General features: G+C 43.4%; 1 protein-coding gene across 9 annotated transcripts in view; it reads right to left on the bottom strand.

The window, feature by feature from the left end:
• LOC123605040 (protocadherin gamma-C4) overlaps window positions 1-22,268 on the bottom strand; it is a 169,229-nt gene that overhangs the window by 131,950 nt on the left and 15,011 nt on the right. The window contains exon 1 of one of the 9 annotated variants that reach the window (XM_045491342.1): window positions 16,760-19,546. The exons of 4 other annotated variants lie outside the window; for them this stretch is intronic. In XM_045491342.1, the coding sequence (XP_045347298.1) occupies window positions 16,760-19,267 (2,508 nt within the window). In that variant the 5' untranslated portion in view covers window positions 19,268-19,546. Of the gene's footprint in view, window positions 1-836; window positions 3,428-5,718; window positions 8,902-11,547; window positions 14,156-16,759; window positions 19,547-22,268 lie in introns of those variants that run through there. 4 more of the 9 variants (XM_045491429.1, XM_045491487.1, XM_045491394.1 and 1 more) reach the window with 4 other exon arrangements.

Here is a 22,268-nt window from a genome sequence, read left to right as displayed (position 1 = left end):
GAGTGAAATAAAATGTGCAATATTTTTCATAATCCCAGAAGTGAGCCAAAGGAATCACACATAGTCACTACTGGTGTATCTCACAAACTGCAACAACAAAATATTTGAAATATACCAATCCTAATGAGAGCTATCCTTGTTAAAATTAGATCTAAAAGCTAATATTTTGGGGAAGGGGAAAAAATAGTTACAAACAGAGAGGGAAGGAGGCACACCATAAGAGACTCTTAAATACAGAGAACAAACTGAGGGTTGATGGGGGGATGAGGGAGAGGGGAAAATGGGTGATGGGCATTGAGAAGGGCACTTGTTGGGATGAGCACTGGGTGTTGTACATAAGCGGTGAATCATGGAAATCTACCCCAAAAACCAAGAGCACTCTGTACACACTGTATGTTAGCTAATTTGATAATAAATTATATTAAATAAATAAATAAAGGTTAATATTTTCTCCAATATTTATAAATTGCCACTGTTTGTTTAATTATAATGGAAAATACCCTTTCAAGGAAAAACAAACTTCAAGCAAAGTGTAAAAAAGAGGACAGTTAAAAATAGTCTTCTATTAAAGAAGAGAGATGGTTAGAGATATATAGTTAAGAAATTGTTGAAACTGTAACTACATGAAGACTAAAAATGATAAATAATAAACAGCTTTTAGGAGTACTAACTGCTATTGATTATTCTTGAGGAATCATCTGCCCCTCCCCTTTAAAGTAATAGAATACTAAAAAAAAAAAAAAAAATGCCTTTACTAAATCAATTACCTACCTTATACAGTTGGAGACATTTATATAGCTCTTTGCCTATGTTTTGGTGTGGCAAGACTGACTCACCTGATGAGAACCAGGGTCTCCTTTTGTTTCAAGTAAATCCTGAGTTATGAGAAGAGGCTCGCTTTTCCCACAGCTCTCCTGGCTGAGGAGCATGTCGGCATAGTTGGGCTGGGGGAAGATCACATGACTCTCCCTGGAGTCTGCCCTGAGGGAGACCTCCTGGGAATAGGTCTGCAGGAAAGCTTGCACCCCATCCATGCCCACAAAGTGCGAGGCTGGCACTCCAGCCAATCCGACCCCCACAGCCTGGAGCTGACGCGAAGTGTGCCAGCGCCTCAGCCTGAGCGCCAGCAGAACAATGACAAAGGCAAGGAAGACACAGGAAACTGTGGCCACCGCCACCACCAGGTACAGCGTGAGGCTAGAGTCATCAGCATAGGCTGAGGGCTTGAGGCTGCTCAGGTCAGCCAGGACTTCTGGAATGCTTTCAGCCACTGCCACAGTGAGTGTGACGGTGGCCGAGAGAGGGGGCTGGCCGTGGTCCTGCACCGCCACCACCAGACTCTGCTTGAGCGCATCTCTGTCCAGCAGGGCCCGTGCAGTGCGCACCTCGCCCGTGTGCAGCCCCACTTTGAAGAGCCCTGGCTCGCTGGCCTTGAGTAGACGGTAGGACAGCCAGGCGTTCTGGCCAGAGTCTCTGTCCACTGCCACCACCTTGGTCACCAGGTAGCCAGGCTCTGCTGATCGGGGTGCCAGCTCCACACCTATGGAACCGTCAGTGGGGAGAGCAGGGTACAGGATTTCAGGGGAATTGTCATTCTGATCCAGAACAAAAATACTCAAGGACACATTGCTGCTGAGTGGAGGGTCCCCACTGTCGCTGGCTGTCACTAGTAGTTGCAGGTCTCTAACCTGCTCATAGTCGAAGGAGCACAATGCATACAGGACACCAGTATCAGAGTTGATGGAAACATAGAAGGAGAGAGGCATCCCGTGGAGTGTGTCCTCAGCTAAGGAGTAAGTTACTCTGGCATTCTCAATGCTGTCAGGGTCCTGGGCAGACATGGATAAAATGGAAGCTCCTCTAGGGTTGTTTTCAGGAATGTAGGCAGAGTAGGAAGCATGAGGGAAAGTAGGTGGGTTGTCGTTGATGTCTGCCACATGCAATGAGATGTGAGTTTCTGTAGACAGTGGTGGAGTTCCATGATCAGTGGAAGTTACTGTGATGTTATATTCTGAGACTTCTTCCCTATCCAGTGTTCTTTGTGTCGACAGACGATGATAATTTCCATAGGTCTTTTCAAGTGTGAATGGCAGATTATCCAGAATAGAACATGTGACAAGGCCATTCTCTCCTGAATCACTGTCATGCACATTGAAAAGTGCAATTACTGTACCTGGGGAAGAAGTTTCTTGGATAGAGCTGGTGAGAGATGTAACTGTGACTTCTGGAGCATTGTCATTTACATCCAGAACTGTCACCAGAACTTTACTTCTGGCTCGGAGACCAGGTCCATCATGGGCTTCTACATCTATATCATAGAATCCAGAGTCTTCATAATCTAGATCCCCCACTATTGTTATGTCCCCAGTCAAAGAATTCAACTGGAATAGTTGGGACATTTTATCACTCACTTTGCGGAAAGAATATGTTACTTCTCCATTGGCTCCTTCATCTGGATCAGTGGCCTTTACAGTGAGTAGCCAGTAGCCCACTGGCACATTCTCCGGAACATTCACGTGGTACTCTGGCTGAGTAAATACAGGAGCATTGTCGTTGGTATCCACAAGAGTTACATGAATCTCGACAGTGCCAGAGCGAACCAGGTCGCCTCCATCAAAGGCGGTGAGGAGGAGGTGGTGAACCGCCTCTTCTTCTCTATCTAGGGCAAGCTCCAGCACCAGCTCAGGGTACTTAATGCCATCCACTCCACTTTGCACGTCTAGGGAGAAGTGAACATTTGAACTGAGCTGGTAACCCTGCAGGGAGTTGACCCCTACATCTGGATCAAAAGCTTCAGGAAGAGGAAATCTTGTCCCAGGATTTTCATTTTCAGCGACTTTTATTTCCCTTTGCTCTATCCCAAAGTTGGGTGCGTTATCATTAACATCGATTATTTCCACTTCTACTCCAAAAATCTTCACTTTGTCCTCCAGAAGAATCTCCAGGCTTACTACACACTTTGGAGATCTCTCACAGAGCTCCTCCCGGTCTATCTTACCCGCGGTGACCAAGCTGCCGCTTCGAGGGTTCAGAGCAAAGAGATGCGTCCTACCTCTGGAGATGATGCGGACTCCCCGCTCTGACAGTTCCCGGGGCTCCAGTCCCAGGTCCTTGGCGATGTTGCCCACATAAGAGCCTTCGTCCAGCTCCTCAGGCACCGAGTATCGTATCTGTTCCGCCTGTATTTCCCACAGAGCCCCCAGGAGAACGCAGATCCTGACCAGCCGGCTGCAGTCTGGCCGATAAGGAGGAGCCGCCATTGCAGCCCCGCTGCGGAATAGTTTGCACTTGGGTGCTCCCTTAGTGGAGGTCAGAGGAGCCCCAGAATCTTCAGGGTCCAAGATTATGTGCTTTCACCGTTGGATGATGGAGTTCTGGGGTCCAGTCTGAAGCTTCCCAAAGCCACAGGGCTAGTGCTTTGTGATGCAGAAATCTTGTGGTTTGGATTAAATTCCTTGTTGTCTTTCTCCCCTGACTGGTGAACAGCGACACTCAGAGTCCTAACCTGTTACTGCAATCTATTCTTGGTAAAGAAAAGATGTTTATACCATTTCTTTTCCATAATTTATTTCTCCCCAAAAGAATAAAATTCAAGCTCCCGTTATTTTATTTGTAATAAAAATCCAGGCTTGACCCAAATGTTACTGTACAATAAGCCCTCTAAAGTAATTTATTTGTTTTTAAAGAAAATATGGTGATTTTTTCTAACAATTTTTTCTCTTCTAAGTTTTTCCATTATTTATTTTCATAGCCCATTTTCAGTACAGTGCATTGTGTCAGTGACACATTTATCCTTTACAGGAACAAGGATTAACTTGAAGAATGAAAGAATAGGTGAAAAAACAGTGTCAGGTCGGGGAAGTTGGAGGTCTGAGCTCTAGTCCCTTCCTATCCAGAAACAAGTTCCCTCACATGAGTTGACCCTTTAAAATATGGGCAACTTTTCAATTCTCTTGTAAAAAACATCTACTGTTCAAGAGCTAGTCTTACCCCTGAGCAAATGGGGTTGGCCAATATGATAATAGGTTTGGGAAGGTAATTGGTTTATTAATTTTGTATAAAGAAAATTTTAGACCACAGCTATGTTTGTGACTATCATGTTCACAGTCTGTCCTCAAATTTTAGAACAGCACCTTTCATAGAGTAGATACTCAGTTTTTCATTGTTTAATGAGTGCATCAGTAATATAAATGTAAAGCCCTAAAACAATTGGTAAATAACTCTGATATTAAAAATAAATAATAAAGATAAAAAAGACAGAAAAGTTAAACTGAAATTATGTATGTAAACAGCAGACAATATTCAGTACCACATAAAGACACATCCAGAAAGTATTATTTTACTATTATCTATAAGTTTACTTTAAGTTTGATTTTAGAAATAACCACTAAAAGGAAAGTTTTCATATGTGTGTGTGTGTGTGTGTGTGTGTGTATCATTGCATGTTTCAGAGTTTTCTTACACATGAATACTTTGAGTAACTTACTAATTGTAGAAAACTTAATATAAAGCAGCAAGTAGCCAGTTCTTTAGATTATTCCTCACATAATAATTACCTTCTAGAAGTTACTTATGAATTCTATCAGACAAGAAAGGCTATTGTTTATTCAGAGTATTAAAGTCATCAAATTTTGGAGAGCATACTAAAGGTACTTTTAACAATCCTCAAAGAACTCACAAATTGTTGGGGATTAAGAGGTAAAATGAGGTGTTTCAAAAAACTTTGACTCACTTCTCAGAAACCTATACTAAAAAAAAGAATTATGAAAGAGGCTTTATACACAAAAAGGCTCATTACATTCCTCATCATAACAGCAACAAAGTAGAGGGTATAAAAATAAGTTATTACATAATGGTTAAGAAGGTTATTTTTCAATATATTTTTTAAAGTTTATTTTTGAGAGAGACATAGCAAGCAAAGGAAGGGCAGAGAGAGGGAGAGAGAATCCTAAGCAGGCTCCACACTACCACTACAGAGCACAACACAGGGCTCAAACTCACGAACTGTGAGATCATGACCTGAGCCAAAATCAAGAGTTGGATGCTTAACTGACTGAGCCATCCAGGTGCCCCAAGATAGTTATTTTTTAAAAGATTTTATTTTTAAGGAATCTCTACACCCAGCATGGGGCTTGAACCCAAAAATCCTAGATGGAGAGTCATAGGTTCTACTAACTGAGCAAGACAGGTGTCCCCCAAAATTATTTTTGAATGACACTACGGAGTGGGAATAAAATTCACTGGAAACTAGTGATCCAAATCACTGTTTGCCACATGTGAGAAGGCAAAGAAGTGCTAAGAAACTTAACTCTTGGAAAGTTCTATTAAAAATACACATTGCAACAAAAAGATGAAAAAACTATAATAGATTTGATGGACTTTAACTTAAGCAGGAAGGACTGTCAGTACATTTATGTAGAATAAAGTTTGAAAAAAACAGTATCACACATCAACTAAGAAAGGACAATACTCTCACTAAAGGTGGTGACATCCCAGAACGAGCTCTCCTTACCAATATTTTTTGATCATACAAAATTGCCAACAGTACAGATTGAGAAATATTAATTATGTAACTGCCAAGACTGTTGGGCAAATAAGGAACCAGTCTCCGCCCATCCAATAAACCTCTTCTACCACTACCATCACTAGGAAAATGAAAAACAATAAACAAAAGAATTATGCACAATTGAGAATAAAAGCATGTTTGCAGAAACTCACGTGAGAGGCAAAAGACGAGTCATAAGCGATTTGGGGGTCTTCACTGCGGGCACATACATCCATACAAGGATCTTCACAAAGAAGATCCTGAGGCGGAGTCATTTCTGGTTTCAGGTTGGAAAAATTAAACTCTGTCTTGGCTGATTGTGAGGCAACGCACAGATTGTAGGAATAAGGCAAAGTCCCTTCTCTGTAATCGGGGAGAACCCCAGGTCCAGATTTGGAACGGAGGCCTGACTGAAAGCAGCCCCAGGCAGCAGGGCTTGGGGAGCGGCGCAGGCGCAGGGCCACCGCCAGAATCACCGCAAGGAGGAAGAGCACCGAGATCAAGGCCAAAGCCACCACCAGGTAAAACTGCAGCTCGGCCTGAGGGTCAGAGGGCTCCGGGCGGTCGCTGACATCCGGCAGTACTTCTTGGAGGCTGTCGGCGAAAACCAGGTGCAACGTGGCGGTGGCAGAGAGGGGCGGCTGTCCCCCGTCCCGCACGGCGACCAGCAGGCGCTGGCGGGCCGCGTCCCTGTCGCCCAAAGCACGCGCAGTGCGCACCTCGCCCGTGCGCAGCCCCAGGCTGAAGAGTCCGGGCTCGCTGGCCTGCAGCACGTGGTACGACAGCCACGCATTGTGTCCCGAGTCGGCGTCCACCGCCACCACCTTGGTGACCAGGTAGCCGGGCTGCGCGGCGCGCGGCACCGTGTCGAAGAGCGCCGAGCCGTCGGGCCCCAGCGCCGGGTACAGCACCCTAGGCGCGTTGTCGTTGCGGTCGCCCACCAACACGCGCAGGCTCACGTTGGCGCTGAGCGCGGGCGAGCCCTGGTCGCGGGCCTGCACCGTCAGCTCGAAGGCGCGCAGCTGCTCGTGGTCGAAGGCGCGCTGCGCGAACACCACGCCGCTCTGCGCGCTCACGGACACGTAGGACGCCAGCGCCCGCGGCTCCAGGTCGCTGGCCACGATGGAGTAGGACACGCGGCCGTTGGGTCCCAGGTCGGGGTCGGAGGCGCTGACTTGGGCGATGGAGGCTCCTGGAGGGTTGTTCTCCATCACGCGGACCACGTAGGAGGCCTGGTGGAAAACCGGCGCGTTGTCGTTGACATCGCTGATATGCAGGGTGACCCCTGTACTGGAGGATAGGGATGGCTTGCCCTTGTCAGTGGCTGTGATGGTGACATTGTACTCTGCCATCTGTTCCCTATCCAGGGCATTGTCAATCACCAACTTGTAATAATTCTTGGAGGTGGATTCTAATTTGAAGGGAACTTCTTCCTGAATATAGCACCTCACCAGTCCATTTTCCCCAGAGTCTCGGTCTCTCACTTTAAAGAGAGCTATTACGGTTCCAATGTCTGAGTCCTCGGGAATCTGGTTAGAAAAGGACATCAACGTGACCTCTGGGGCATTGTCATTCTCATCAACAATTTCAATCTGAACATTACAGTGAGCGGTGTGTACCCCTCCATCCTTGGCCTCTACACTCAACATATATCTACTGGTCTCTTCAAAGTCCAATGTACCATTGGTTGTAATGTCACCAGTATTTGGGTTGAGATTGAAGAGAAGGCTGGTACTTGTTGGGGCATTGAGGAAGGCATAGGTAATCTCTGCATTAACGCCCTGGTCCTGGTCGGTGGCCATCACTTGCAACACAGAAGTCCCCCAGGGCACGTTTTCTTGGATGTTAACTCTGTATGTGTCCTGGCTGAACAATGGAGCATTATCATTGGCATCAGTGACCTGAATCTGGATCTGGGTGGTTCCACTTAACGGAGGGTCTCCACCATCTATGGCAGTCAGGATTAACTGGTAGGAACTCTGCTGTTCTCTGTCCAGAGGTTTTTCCAGCAGTAATTCTGGGTATTTACTCCCATCAGGACTTTCCTTCGTTGTCAGGGAGAAATGTTCATTGGGGTTGATAGTGTATATCTTCAGGGAGTTACTTTCTACATCTGCATCTTGTGCAGAATCCAGAGGGAATTTTACACCTGGTAAGGCTGACTCGCAGATCTCCAAGTCAATGCCTTTTGCAATGAAACGTGGTGCATTGTCGTTAATATCTTGGATTGTAACAATCACATGGAAAACATTCATGGGATTTTCAGCGACCATTTCAAATTCTAGTGCACACTCGGATTTCCTCCCACAAATTTCCTCTCGATCTATCCTACCATTCACTAACAAATCCCCACTCTCTGCACTCACACTGAAGAAATTCTCTGCACTAACCCGCAGTTTTCGAGCTGGCAACTCCTGGACACTGAGCTTCAAGTCCTTGGCGACGTTCCCCACTCGCAAGCCTTTAGCCAGCTCCTCTGGAATTGTGTACTGGATGTGCTGGGAGATAGTCCCCCACAACAAAGACAGCAGGAAGAGAAACAGTACCTGAATTTTCATCCATTTGGCTTTTCTGGAGCTTCTTTGCATTTTTTTAACTCTCCAGGAAGCTTCTTTTCAGGATGTCTCTGGGATGTTTAAAAAAAAATCAGTGACAGCACCTAGACTTTTGTGATTTGAGGGTAGGACTTGTTTGTCAGGAACTGGTGGGTGCACTGGCGCTGCCTCCGCGTTCTGGTGGGTGCACTGGCGCTGCCTCCGCGTTCTGATGTGTGCAAGACAAAGCAGGAAAACACTGCCCAACTTTCACGCAGAACTGAGAACCCCTTTCTTCCCTTCGGTCAACAGCGGCGCTCGGAGGTTGTCTGGGAGAATTGCATATTCCGGAGCCATTTACTCTCAAAGGGTAAGCTCTTTATGTATGTCGTCTTTTTATTTGGTGTAAAAAAACCAAATACTCATTTTTCTCCTTTAAATTGGATATTTTCTATCTTTATTATTTCATAAGTGTTGCCATCATTTTACATTCTTTTTTGTATTAAAAAATTTCACATGGCATACAACCATTTTTTTTCAGTTTTGGGGGCAAAAATATCTTTAATGATTCCACTGTATTTACAAACACTGGCATGACTAGTATGGATGTAACCAAAAAATTACTGGCTTTTTACCCACATTTGAGCGGATACTATGATCCTTACATTTTTGTGAAATGCATAACCTCCCTTATTTTAACTCTCTCCATAAATATGTTATCAACTCAGTAATACTTTTCAAAGATACAGTCTTTGCAAAAAAAAAAAAGAGTGAATCAAGACCCTAGACTTATTTTAATATATTGCTCAATTTTTTAAAACATAGGTAATCTTCCCATTAAGTACAGCACAGCACAGCCTAATTTTAAAGTGACTAATTTAGTACATCTGCTTTTATACAGCTGAATCTTGTGAAAGATTTATTTTACTTATTTTTATGCAATCAGTGCTTTTTACTATATTAATGTATATACAACCTCCATAATCCCAATACTCAGCTCCAGCTGATTTATACCATTTATACCATTGAATTTATACCAATGAATTTGACTTGATCACTAGTAAATATTGGAGAGGCATTGAGAATCCTTAGACACTTCATTTTGGAACTTAGCCTTTGATCTTTGAACTCATATTGGGTAACTAAAGCAAATACCTTTATTTCAAATGCACTGCCAAATTATATACCAATGTAGTGATTTATTCCACTGCTTTGCACCCACCATACTCATATTACACCCCGGTCAAAACAGATGATTATCTATTTTCCGAAGATGTTATTTTCATTTTTTTCTCTACCTCATGACTTTATATCTTCTGTTCCTTTTGCCATAAATCCTCCACCTTTCTGTTGTAATGAATTCTGGCCCATCCTTTTTTTTTTAATTTTTTTTAACGTTTATTTATTTTTGACACAGAGGGAGACAGAGCATGAACAGGGGAGGGGCAGAGAGAGGGAGACACAGAATCTGAAACAGGCTCCAGGCTCTGAGCTGTCAGCACAGAGCCCAACGCGGGGCTCGAACTCACGGACCGCGAGATCATGACCTGAGCCGAAGTCGGCCGCTTAACCGACTGAGCCACCCAGATGCCCCTTGCCCATCCTTTTAAATGTAGTTTTTGGTGGGGGCACCTGGATGGCTCAGTCGGTTGAGCATCTGACTTCGGCTCAGGTCATGATCTCACGGCTCATGAGTTCGAGCCCCGCATTGGGCTCTACGCTTAGAGCCTGAAGCCTCCTTCTGATACTGTGTCTCCCTTTCTCTCTGCCCTCCCCTTCTTGGGTTCTGTGTCTCTCTCTCTCAAAAATAAATAACTTCTAAAAAAAAATTTTTAAGTCTTGTATGGTGAAAATGGAATATCTGAGACTTTTCATTATCTATACAAGTAGATAGAAATTGTACTGCCTTTGTACTATCTGTACACTTTCACAATATTTAGATAAATGTTATTTATCTAATATTTAGGCTTTGTTTTATATAGGATTCTTAGAAAATTCTCTTTGAGTATCTAGAGTTCCCGTGGCACTATCCATTTAATAATTTTTCTCTTTATGAGGAAAGTGATACTAGTATTATAAAGATTTTTCCTTAAAGAAGGTATTTTGAAGATTATGGGCCTTTTTTCCTGTACTGTATTGCACGTTTGAGTGAAAATATACCTTTCTCTGCTCTTAGTTATTTTGCTCAGGCCCCACGTCTCACACTCTTGAACATTTCTCTTTCTAATATATTGAGAGAAATATTGGTTCCTTTATTTGAATTCTTTTTTTTTTTCATTTTTTTTAACGTTTTTATTTATTTTTGAGACAGAGAGAGACAGAGCATGAAGGGGGGAGGGGCAGAGAGAGAAGGAGACACAGAATGGGAAGCAGGCTCCAGGCTCTGAGCCATCAGCCCAGAGCCCGACGCGGGGCTCCAACTCACAGGCTGCGAGACCATGACCTGAGCTCAAGTCGGACGCTTAATCGACCGCGCCACCCAGGCGCCCCTTCCTTTATTTGAATTCTAATGAAATATATTTGGTCTCATTTTGTTTGACTCTCTGAGGTGATTTCATGGGTGAATATAATTTCATAAATTTCCAAATAGGCCAACAATTTCTGGCTCAAAAGACTTGTAGGACTCCTATTCCATTGTTGGAGTGGCTTATCTGGAAATCTCCTGCTGAGGCTGAGACATATCTCCTTGCATTTTTAAAAAATCCTTGTCAAAGGACAAGACATGCCACTCCAAAACTCATAATGATTTAGGCAATTGACCTTCCCACCTTCAAGCAAAAGGCTGAAATCAGTTTGAGTGCACACAATCACCCACACATACTTTCGGTATACATAGTAAGAACTACAGGACAGATAAAACCATTTGACCAATCTGTACATTTTTTTACCCAACAATTTTTATGTCATTGAGATGAAGAGTTAGGCCTGGCTTGGTAGGAGCTGAGCATCATTTTATTGGAGACTAAAATATCTAGTATTCATATTTTTTACTTGTATCAGTCAGGATAAGCTAAGTAGTTGGAGTGACAAACTTCAAATCACAGGAAGTTAAGATGAAGAAGGTCTATTTATCACAGGTATACACATCAATGTAGGACAACCACAGGGCTCTTTCTTGGTGTAGTTATTCAAGAAGTAAGGTAGAAGGAAGAGTCACAATTTCAAAAAATAACTTAGAGATCTGTAAATTCTTGCAATGCCATCGGGAGCTTTCCCCAGGGAGAAGCACATATTGCCTTCATTTACAATATATTGGCCAGAACTAGTTACCTAGACTTACTCGGTCATAACCAGGTCAGGAAGATCCGCTCTACCAACCGCCCAAAAGAAGAGAGGAACTAATTATTTAAACAACAGAACTAATGACTACCATGTTGCTTTATTTTAAAATAAATGTATATTAAATCTTTATAAAATCACACTGGCATACCTGTTCTTTATAATATTCCAATAAAGAAATAAACCTACCTCGAGTAGGTTGGGGTCTCCTTTCGTTTCCAGTAAATCTTGAGATACCAGGAAAGACTCGCTTTTCCCACAGCTTTCTCCGCTGAGGAGCGTGTCGGCATAGTTGGGCTGCGGGAAGATCACGTGACTCTCCCGGGAGTCCGCCCTGAGGGAGACCTCCTGGGAATAGGTCTGCAGGAAAGTGCGCACCCCATCCACGCCCACAAAGTGCGTGGCGGGCACGCCAGCCAATCCAACCCCCGCAGCCTGGAGCAGACGGGACGAGTGCCAGCGCCTCAGCCTGAGTCCCAGCAGCACGATCACAAAGGCCAGAAAGATGCAAGAGACTGCAGCCACCGCCACCACCAGGTAGAGTGTGAGGTCAGAATCGTCTGGGTCGGCGGCGGTCCTGATGCTGCCCAGATCGGCCAGGACGTCTGGGATGTTGTCAGCTACGGCCACGGTGAGCGTGACGGTGGCCGAGAGAGGGGGCTGGCCGTGGTCTTGCACCGCCACCACTAGGCTTTGCTTGAGTGCATCTCTGTCCAGCAGGGCCCGTGCAGTGCGCACCTCGCCCGTGTGCAGCCCCACTGTGAAGAGCCCTGGCTCGCTGGCCTTGAGTAGACGGTAGGACAGCCAGGCGTTCTGGCCAGAGTCTCTGTCCACAGCCACCACCTTGGTCACCAGGTATCCGGGCTCTGCGGATCGGGGTGCCAGCTCCACGCCTGTGGAACCATCAGTGGGGAGAGCGGGATACAGGATTTCTGGAGCATTGTCGTTCTGGTCCAGCACGAATATGCTCAGTGACACATTGCTGCTGAGGGGTGGGTTCCCACTGTCACTGGCTGTCACCAATAGCTGCAGGTCTCTAACCTGCTCGTAGTCAAAGGAACGGAGAGCATACAGGACACCGGTGTCGGAATTGATAGAGACATAAGTGGATAGAGGCGCGCCCTGGATGGTATCCTCAGTCAGTGCGAAAGTGATGTGGGCGTTCTGGATGCTGTCGGGATCCTGGGCGGTCACACAGAAGATGGAAGCTCCCCTGGGGTTGTTTTCGGGAATGTAGGCTGAATACGAGGCCTGACTGAAAGCAGGTGGGTTGTCATTGATGTCTGCAACGTGCAGAGTGATATGAATGTTCGTGGACAGTGGGGGGCTTCCTCCATCTGTGGCTCTGAGAGTGATGTTATATTCAGACACCTGTTCACGATCCAGAGATCTGGCTGTCACTAAGCGGTAATACTGGTCTATTGATTTTTCTAAATTAAATGGCACATTTCCCAGGACAAAAACTGTGACTTGTCCATTTTGCCCAGAATCTCGGTCATGCACATTGATAAGGGCAATTTCTCTTCCAGCAGTAGCCTCTTCTGGGACTGATTCAGTAAGAGAAGTGATTGTTACTTCTGGGGCATTGTCATTCACATCCAGAACTGTGACTAAAATCTTAGCTCTTGAAAGGAGACCAGGTCCATCTTGTGCTTCAATTTTAATTTCATAGAACATAGCATCCTCATAATCTAGACTTTTTAATATTGATATATCTCCAGTCACTGAATTGAGATAAAAAATCTCAGCGACTTTCCCAGGCATTTTATCTAGAATATAGGACACTTGAGCATTGAATCCTTCATCAGGGTCAGTGGCATTCACTGTGAGCAGTGTGGTACCCACTGGCAAGTTCTCTTGAATACTTAATTGATACTCAGATTGAGTAAATACTGGTGGGTTGTCATTTGCATCCAAAACTATCACTTGGATGTACAAGTTGCCAGAGTGGACAGGATTCCCACCATCAGAAGCAATGAGGACAAGCTGATGAACTTTCTTTTGTTCACGGTCCAGAGCCCTCTCCAACACCAGCTCTGGGTACTTGGTCCCATCAGAGACATGCTTCACAGTCAGAGAAAAGTAGTCATTGGGGCGGAGATGGTAGTTCTGAAGGGAGTTCATGCCCACATCTGGGTCAAATGCAGTCTTAAGTGGAAATCGAGTTCCAGGAGCCGCTAGTTCGCCAATTTTTATTTCCAATTTCTCTGTTAGAAAATCAGGAGCATTATCATTAATGTCTTTAATTTCTATTTCTACTTCAAAAATTTTCAATTTGTCTTCTACAAGGACGTTAAATTTTACAAGACACAGTGCGCTCTGAGCGCAGAGCTCCTCCCGGTCTATCCTGCTTGCGGTGACCAAGCTGCCGCTTCGCGGGTTCAGAGCAAAGAGCTGCGTCCTACCTCTAGAGATGATGCGGACTCCACGCTCCGCCAGCTCCCAGGGCTCCAATCCCAGGTTCTTGGAGATGTTGCCCACAAAGGAACCTTTGTCCAGTTCCTCTTGCACTGAGTAGTGGATCTGCCCGGATCCCATCTTGCATAGCGTCCACAGAAGCACAAACAGCAGGGCCAATCCTCTGCAGTGTCTGAATCTCAGGTATTTAGTCATTTCTTCTTTGGTGAATTATTTTCTGTGAATTCTGTTCCAACTACCCACGACGGACTCAAATCTTATTTGTTTTCAAGGAACTAAGCCTTTTATGGTCCTATTTTATGGGTCACAGAGCTGGTTGACTGACAGGATGAGCTTTGTAGCAGCTCCGATCTTCTGGAGTCTGATTGACTGGTTCTTTGCTTTTTAGGAACAAGGAAATGGTGGACAAGCTCGCCAGCCCCGTTTTCCTCCTTGAGTGGTCAGCAGCGACACTCAGAGGCCTAATGGTTTACTGCACCCTTTCAGATAAACCCAAGTTAGTGATTTTTAAGTTTCCCAACACCCGAAATCTTCTGTATCAGAGGTAATGGGATTGGTGTCTATTTCACACAGTTCAATTGTTTATGTTAAAATATGATATATGTTAAAGTATGTTCCTTAGGAAGCCATGCTCTAACCTTAAGACCACTAATATTGCTTCAAACATGCTGGAGTTACTGTTTTGAAATGTTCAAAGTTTAAAATCCACACAGAAATATCAGCTATATTTATAGGTTATACTCATTAAAGTTTGTCCTTGATAGCCTGACATCTTAGTTTCAATATCTGTAATTGAACCCATTCATTAAACATAATTGGGTGTTAGACAATATGTGAGGATTCAAGGTAAATGATATGAACATAACCACTTCCTCCCCAAAGCTAGGTAGATATAAAATCAAACAAGGAATTCCAGTGCACTGAGATAATTACCATAATGGAAGAAACCAAAGGCAATGGGAGGGCCTCCAACCTGGCCCTGGAGGTTAGGAAAGGCTTTCCCAAGAAACATGAGAAAAGTGGATCAGGGAAAAGGCCTGGATATGAGAGACAACAGTATGGCAATTTCTAGATGTGAGAGAGAAATCACACAACTTCAGAGTACTGGAAGTAGTTCACTTTGTCTAAATCTAGAGTAAAGGTTGTTTTTAAACACCAAAACTGAAACTAGTAGAGATAAACTTTTGTTTTATGTTCCAGAAACCTTTTCTCTGTATTTGTTTTCCTCTCCAAACACAGAAATAGAAATTTATTTGTCATTTCAATTATGCAGTGTTATAAACTTATCCATAAGGCATTTATTCTTGTGAAAAGATACTATACACACTAAAAGAAACTTTGTCTTTAATTTTCCTCAGTTTAAACTTTATTACTTAGAAGTAAAGATGTTATGATGTATTATTCCACAGTGAGTTCCAGTTTTAGCTCATAGAGAATTGTGTAATAGTAATAAACACAAGAGACTGCATTGACTCAGATCAACTCTCCTCAAATGCCCTAAAATATAATAAAAAATCACAGCACCTTGAAAGATGATAATACCATTAAATACAATACTCAGTATATGATTGCTTCCAAATCACAATTTAAAGTGATCCCAGTTACATAGAATATTAGTGTATTTTTTTGTCCTTCAATATTAAAAACATAACTGAAACACTAAAAGCCAACATAGAAAGAGGAATGAGGAAGGAAGACAGTGGTTGTGAGGGAGACTGAAGTTAGGTGAGGGATTGGAAATATTTTTAACAGTTGCTCTGAGAAGGAATCTTTGAGAAGAGAGATGTATAAGAAGGATCTTTAAGGGCTATTATTTGATATAGCCTCTGAATCCCTTGAGGACATATTATTTTTAAAGATAAAAAGTAAATATGGTTTCCAGATATGAGAAAATAAAAATATCAAAGAGAAATGTGTTTACTATTGCACTACCCATTTATTATAGAGCAAACAAGAATTCAATCACTTCATCAACCAACACAGAGCTACTTTAAATACTTTTTTTAAACATTTATTCATTTTTGAGAGACAGAGGGTGAGTTGGGGAGGGGCAGAGAGAGAGGGAGACACAGAATCTGAAGTAGGTTCCAGGCTTTGAGCTGTCAGCACAGAGCCCATTGCAGGGCTCGAACCTATGAACTGTGAGATCATGGCCTGAGCCAAAGTCAGACACTTAACTGACTGAGCTACCCAGGCGCCCCAACACAGAGCTACTTTAAAAGTCAGTGGGATTTTTAATTATGTGGAGATACCATGACATACTTTCCTAAGACACAGTGAACATATATATTTCTAAATTTCCATATTTTAAATAGGGAAGGTCATATGAATCAAATAAAATGAAGAACCTCACTGTCAAACTGAAGGAAAAATATTACAACTGAGTGAAGGCATTAGACAACTAAAGTGTTTCATTATTCATAGGTTAAAATATAAAACAAAACCCTTGAATTTTAAAGCACTTGAGTAAACATAAAATTCAGACTTCCTTTTTTTTTTGTTTTTTAATAAACTCTACCACCGTATGGAGCTCAAACTCCCCACCCCAAGATCAAGAGTAGCATGCTTCGCTGACTGAGCCAGCCAGCCGCCCCTCAATCTTCATATTTTTAATAGAGAAAGAATTATTGATCCAGGTAGACAAGAAGGTTTGCCCAGGGAGGAGAAAGAAAGTATGAGAAACCAGATACACCATTTCCTAATGCAATGCTCTTTGATAACCTAAATATAATATTCACCCAATACTAACTCCTGATTTAAATTCATGATACAATGATTCTAGCCTCCTCTTTCCCCGTACAAGGTGTAAACACTTAGAACTACTGAGAAATAATTCACCAGGACTCATGTCCTTAAAAGGGATATATTCACAAGTAAATATGCAAAACAGAAAACATGTGGTAAACAATGGAGGCAGCGGAGTAAATAAACATATCTATTTATTTTAGCAATGCCTCATAAGTATACCGTGAAGGGAGTTTACCTGGGATGTTTCTTCTCCTTTGTCTTCAAGTAAAGACTGAGGTGATGATAGAAAATCCTTTTTCTCACAGCTCTCCTGGCTGAGGAGCATGTCGGCATAGTTGGGCTGGGGGAAGATCACGTGACTCTCCCTGGAGTCCGTGGTGAGGGAGACGTCGTGGGAATACGTCTGCAGGAAAGCCCGCACCCCGTCCACCCCCACAAAGTGAGAGGCGGGCACGCCCACCAGCCCGCCTCCTGAAGCCTGGAGCAGACGGGACGAGTGCCAGCGCCTCAGCCTGAGTCCCAGCAGTACGATGACAAAGGCGAGGAAGACGCAGGAGACTGCGGCCACCGCCACTACCAGGTACAGTGTGAGGTCAGAATCATTTGGGTCGGCGGGGGTCCTGGTGCTGCCCAGATCGGCCAGGACGTCTGGGATGTTGTCAGCTACGGCCACGGTGAGCGTGACGGTGGCCGAGAGAGGGGGCTGGCCATGGTCCTGCACCACCACCACCAGGCTCTGCTTGAGCGCATCTCTGTCCAGCAGGACCCGTGCAGTGCGCACCTCGCCCGTGTGCAGCCCCACCGTAAAAAGCCCTGGCTCGCTGGCCTTGAGCAGACGGTAGGACAGCCAGGCGTTCTGGCCAGAGTCTCTGTCCACCGCCACCACCTTGGTCACCAGGTATCCGGGCTCTGCGGATCGGGGCGCCAGCTCCACACCTGTGGAACCGTCGGTGGGGAGGGCGGGGTACAGGATTTCTGGCGCGTTGTCATTCTGGTCCAGCACGAATATACTCAGTGACACGTTGCTGCTGAGGGGTGGGTTCCCATTGTCCCATGCAGTCAACCTCAGGTGCAAATCCTGGAACTGCTCATAGTCAAAGGAGCGCAATGCATACAGGATGCCAGTGTCAGAGTTGATGGAGATGTAAGAGGACAGGGGTGCATCCTGAAGAGTGTCTTCAGTCAAAGAGTAAGTTACATGGGCATTATCATCACTGTCAGGGTCATGGGCCACCACAGAAATGATGGAAGCACCCCTGGGATTATTTTCAGGAATGTAGGCAGAGTAGGACATGTGAGGGAAGGTGGGTGGGTTGTCATTAATGTCTTCCACCTGCAGCGTAATGTAAGCATCCGTGGACAGAGATGGTTTTCCTCCATCTTTAGCAGTCACAGTGACGTTGTAAGAGGAAAACTGTTCCCTGTCAAGGGCTCTGGTTGTAACCAGTCGGTGGTAATTGTCCACTGATATTTCTAACTTGAAAGGAAGGTTCTCTGGGAGTGAACATGTGATAAATGCATTCTGCCCAGAGTCTCTGTCATGTACATTAAAAAGTGCAATTATGGTTCCTGGAGGAGAGTCTTCAGGAATTGAACTGGTAGAAGATGTCATGTAAAATTCTGGGGCATTGTCATTCACATCCAGAACAGTCACAATAACCTTTGTTCTGGTCAGAAGGCCCGGACCATCCTGAGCTTCAATATCAATTTCATGGACTTTGGCATCTTCATAATCTAGACTCTTTATGATTGTTATATCTCCAGATGTCGACTCAAGCTCAAATATCTCTGAGGTTTCTCCAGGATTTTTCTCTTGAAAATATGCTACTTGGGCATTGTATCCCTCATCTGTGTCAGTGGCGGTGACTGTGAGTATCCGGGTACCTACGGGCATACTCTCAGGAACACTTACACGGTACTCAGGCTGTGTAAATATAGGTGCGTTGTCGTTCGCATCCAGGACAGTCACGTGGATGCGGGAGGTGCCAGATCGGACCGGGCTGCCCCCATCCAAAGCCACAAGGACGAGGTGGTGAACAGCCTTCTCTTCGCGGTCCAGGGTGAGCTCCAGCACCAGCTCAGGGTACTTGTTCCCATCCACTCCGCTTCGCACAACCAGGGAAAAGTGGTCATTTGGGTTCAGTTCGTACTTCTGAAGGGTGTTTTCTCCTACGTCTGCATCGTGCGCACTCTTGAGAGGAATTCGGAATCCTGGCGTAGTGGTTTCACTGATTTTTAGCTCTAGTTCATCTACTCCAAAGCGAGGGGCATTATCGTTAATATCTATTATTTCCACTTCTACTGAATAAATATTAAATTTGTCTTCCAGGAGTATGTTAAAATTCACCAGGCACTGCGCGCTCTGAGCACAGAGCGCCTCTCGGTCTATCCTGCCTGCGGTAACCAAACTGCCGCTTCGCGGGTTCAGAGCAAAGAGCTGCGTCCTACCTCTGGAGACGATGCGGACTCCACGCTCTGCCAGTGTCAGGGGCTCCAGCCCCAGGTCCTTGGCGATGTCGCCCACGAAGGAGCCTTTGTCCATCTCTTCTGGCACAGAATAGTGTATCTGTCCAGCTCCGGCCTCCCACAAAACCACCAAAAGAAAATACAGCCGATCAAGCCTTCCGCGTTGTGATAACTTTTGCAGAGCCGCCATTTCTTCTGCTGCAATCTTTTCTCCCAGGCAACTTCCAGCATCCAGTTTTATTCCTCTGTATTCCTCAGGGTCTGTGGGGATCAGCATTCACAGGACCCAAGTCACTGTAGAGAGAAATTTGGGCTGCTGCATTTTTTTTTTTTTCCCCGCCCGGAAGCTTGGGGGCCAAATACCCAGTCCTTTTGTTGTGGGAGCCGGAATGTTGGACTGGATGTGTTGCAGCCTTTTACTTCTTAGGTGGTCAACAGCGACGCCCAGAGGCCTAAGTAATTTCTGCACCCTCTTAGACAAACCCAAGTTATTTCTTGCTTGTTAGCTTTGTGACTTTCAAGTTGCTTTGAAGAATCTTAGAGTTTTACCATACCTTAGAAGTAGCTCTTTCAAGTCAGGAATCTTTTTCTCAGGATTAATAAGAATGTGTAAACAAATGTGACCTTGAGAGTAGTTGGTAGGAAAGTATGCCTAGTGAACACTAAAGGCATTAATCAAGGCTGCCACTGCCCTTGCTCCAAATATCTTCAACTTATTTTATATTCAAAGGCAATAAGATCAACTTTAGAACATTAGCTAATTTATCTTCTAAGGCTATACATTTTGGATTTCTGTGCTTCATGGCTTAGGATTTAACTTCAACATCTGTATTTTAAAAATTATCCGACACTACTGTATACCTGACACCAATGCCTGATTGATGCTGGAGAAAGAAATGGTGAACGTGATGAACACAGTTCTTGTTCTCAGGGAGCTTACAGGATAGGAGAGGACACAGGAAAGTAAACAGAGTATTTCAATACAATATGCTAACTGATACAAAGGTGGGGACCACTAGGCAATGAGAAGGGGGGGTCAGTACTTTTCCAAGACATTATTGAAGATGACTCCTAAAGGGTAGGAATGGGTCAAGAAGAGGCTGGAGTGGTGTTCTAGAACCTCAGTACCAATGCTTGGAGGTGAGAGCCAGAATGGAACATTAAGGAAATTGAAGGAGGTTTGTTCTTTGTTCTTTGTTCAAGATTGTTTTGGTTATTTGAAGTTTCTTGCTACTTTGTATGAATTTTAGAATGGGCTTTTTTCTATTTCCGCAAAACAAGTCATTGGGATTTTGATAGGGATTGCATTGAATCTGTAGATTGCTTGGGTGGTTCTGTAAGTTTTTGATAGGTATTCTTCAAGTTAAGGATATTTTCTTCAATTCCTAGTTTTCTAAGATTTTAATCACATGCTGAATATTCTCAAGAGCTTTATTATGTCTCTATTTAAATGAATGTATGGCTTTTTATCTTTAATCTCTTAATATGGAGTTTTGCATTATTAGATTTTCTTATATTGGAATATCCTTGCATTCCTGAAATAAACCCTAAGTCATAAGCTATAAACAAAGCTTTTAAATATATAGTAGGTAGGGTTTGATAATATCTTAAGATTTTGAATCAACATTCTTTTTAAAAAATATATTTTTTAAGTAATCTCTATACCCAATGTGGGGTTCAAAATCAAGACATCAAAATTAAGATTCACATGCTCTTCCAACTGAGCCAGTCAGGTGCTTCTAAGTCAACATTCTTAAGTGAGATTGCCCACTTCTGTATCACTTCAGTCTGTTTGCCTTTGGGTTTCTTCCGTGTTGAACTTTTATCATTTTTACTTTTTTTTTTTTTTTTTTTTTTTGAGACAGAGCTGGGGAGAGGGACAGAGGGGAAGGGAGAGAGAGAGAGAGAGAGAGAGAGAGAGAGAGAGAGAGAGAGAATATCCCAAACAGGCTCCACACTCAGGGCAGAGCCCAACACAGGGCTGGATCCTATGACCTTGGGATCATGACCACAGCTGAAATCAAGAGTTGGATGCTCAACCAACTGAGCCACCCAGGTGCCCCCAATTTTACTTTTACCCATTCCTCTGAGAATGGAAAAAATTGCAAACAATTGTTATCAACTCACCTTGTTTTCTAGTAGGGCCTCCACTTTTTCTTAGATTTTTAAAAATATTTTCATCAACATTGTTTTGATGCTTTCAAGTCTCATTAAATAATTGTTCAACATCCTTTATTGTAGCTCTCTAAAGATTATCTGTTCTTTGTCTTTGACAATATCTGGTTTTACTCTGTATATTATTTCCCACTCATTCTTCTTGCTTTTTATCAAGTTGTTTTATTTTTTCCCCAGTTTCTCTTGCTTTTCTTTATCCTTTTCCAAGACTTTGTTTTTAATCAGAATTTGGGGCTTTCTTTTAAAATCTTTAAAAAGAATTTTAGCCATGACATCTGCCTACTGTATATTAGTCCCACCATTGGACTTGACAGAATTTTAATTTCTTCCCACCAGTTTCAGTATGACTTTTACTGTCTGCTTCTATTGTTAAAAAAAATTTAATGTTTGTTTATTTTTTTTGAGAGAGAGAGACAGAACACAAGCAGTGGAGGGGCAGAGAAAGAGGGAAACACAGAATCCTAAGCAGGCTCCAGGCTCTGAGCTGTCTGCACAGAGCCTGACAAAGCAGGGCTCAAACTCATGAGCTGTGAGATCATGACCTGAGCTGAAGTCGTATGCTCAACTGACTGAGCCACCCAGGCGCCCCTCTATTGCTTTTTCATTAGAATTCTTCCTTGTTTGCATATCAATAATTTATACTCTTACCTTGGTTATTTTTCCTATTATTTTCTTTAAGTTTATGCTGATATAATGTGGGTTTTTTTGCCTTGTTTCTTGAGTGGCTTGCTAAATTCACTAATTTTAAATAATTTGTTTTGTTTAACTTTTAGTTATTGTATTTATCAATAAATTTACCCCTAAATACTCTTTTAGCTGTATTCCACAATTTTAAATAATATTTTAATTTTTGTTCCTTTCTACAGTAGTTCTTATTTCCATTGTGATTTTCTTAAATCCAAGAGTAATATAGGAGTATAGATTTAAATGTCCAAACTTTTTTTGTTTCCTTTTACTATTTTTAAATGTTTGCTTTGTAATTTTTCCAGCTTTATTGAGGTATAATAAATAAAATTGTAAGATACACATAGAAGCAAAATTTTTCATTAATAGGAGCTGAGAAAATCCAGAATTGAAATAACTTATATTATTATTAGAAAGTA

This window comes from Leopardus geoffroyi, chromosome A1 (assembly GCF_018350155.1).
Source record: "Leopardus geoffroyi isolate Oge1 chromosome A1, O.geoffroyi_Oge1_pat1.0, whole genome shotgun sequence".
NCBI classification, from domain to species: Eukaryota; Metazoa; Chordata; class Mammalia; order Carnivora; family Felidae; genus Leopardus; species Leopardus geoffroyi.
Note: the sequence above shows the minus strand (reverse complement) of the source record. Positions and strands in the feature narration are given on the sequence as shown.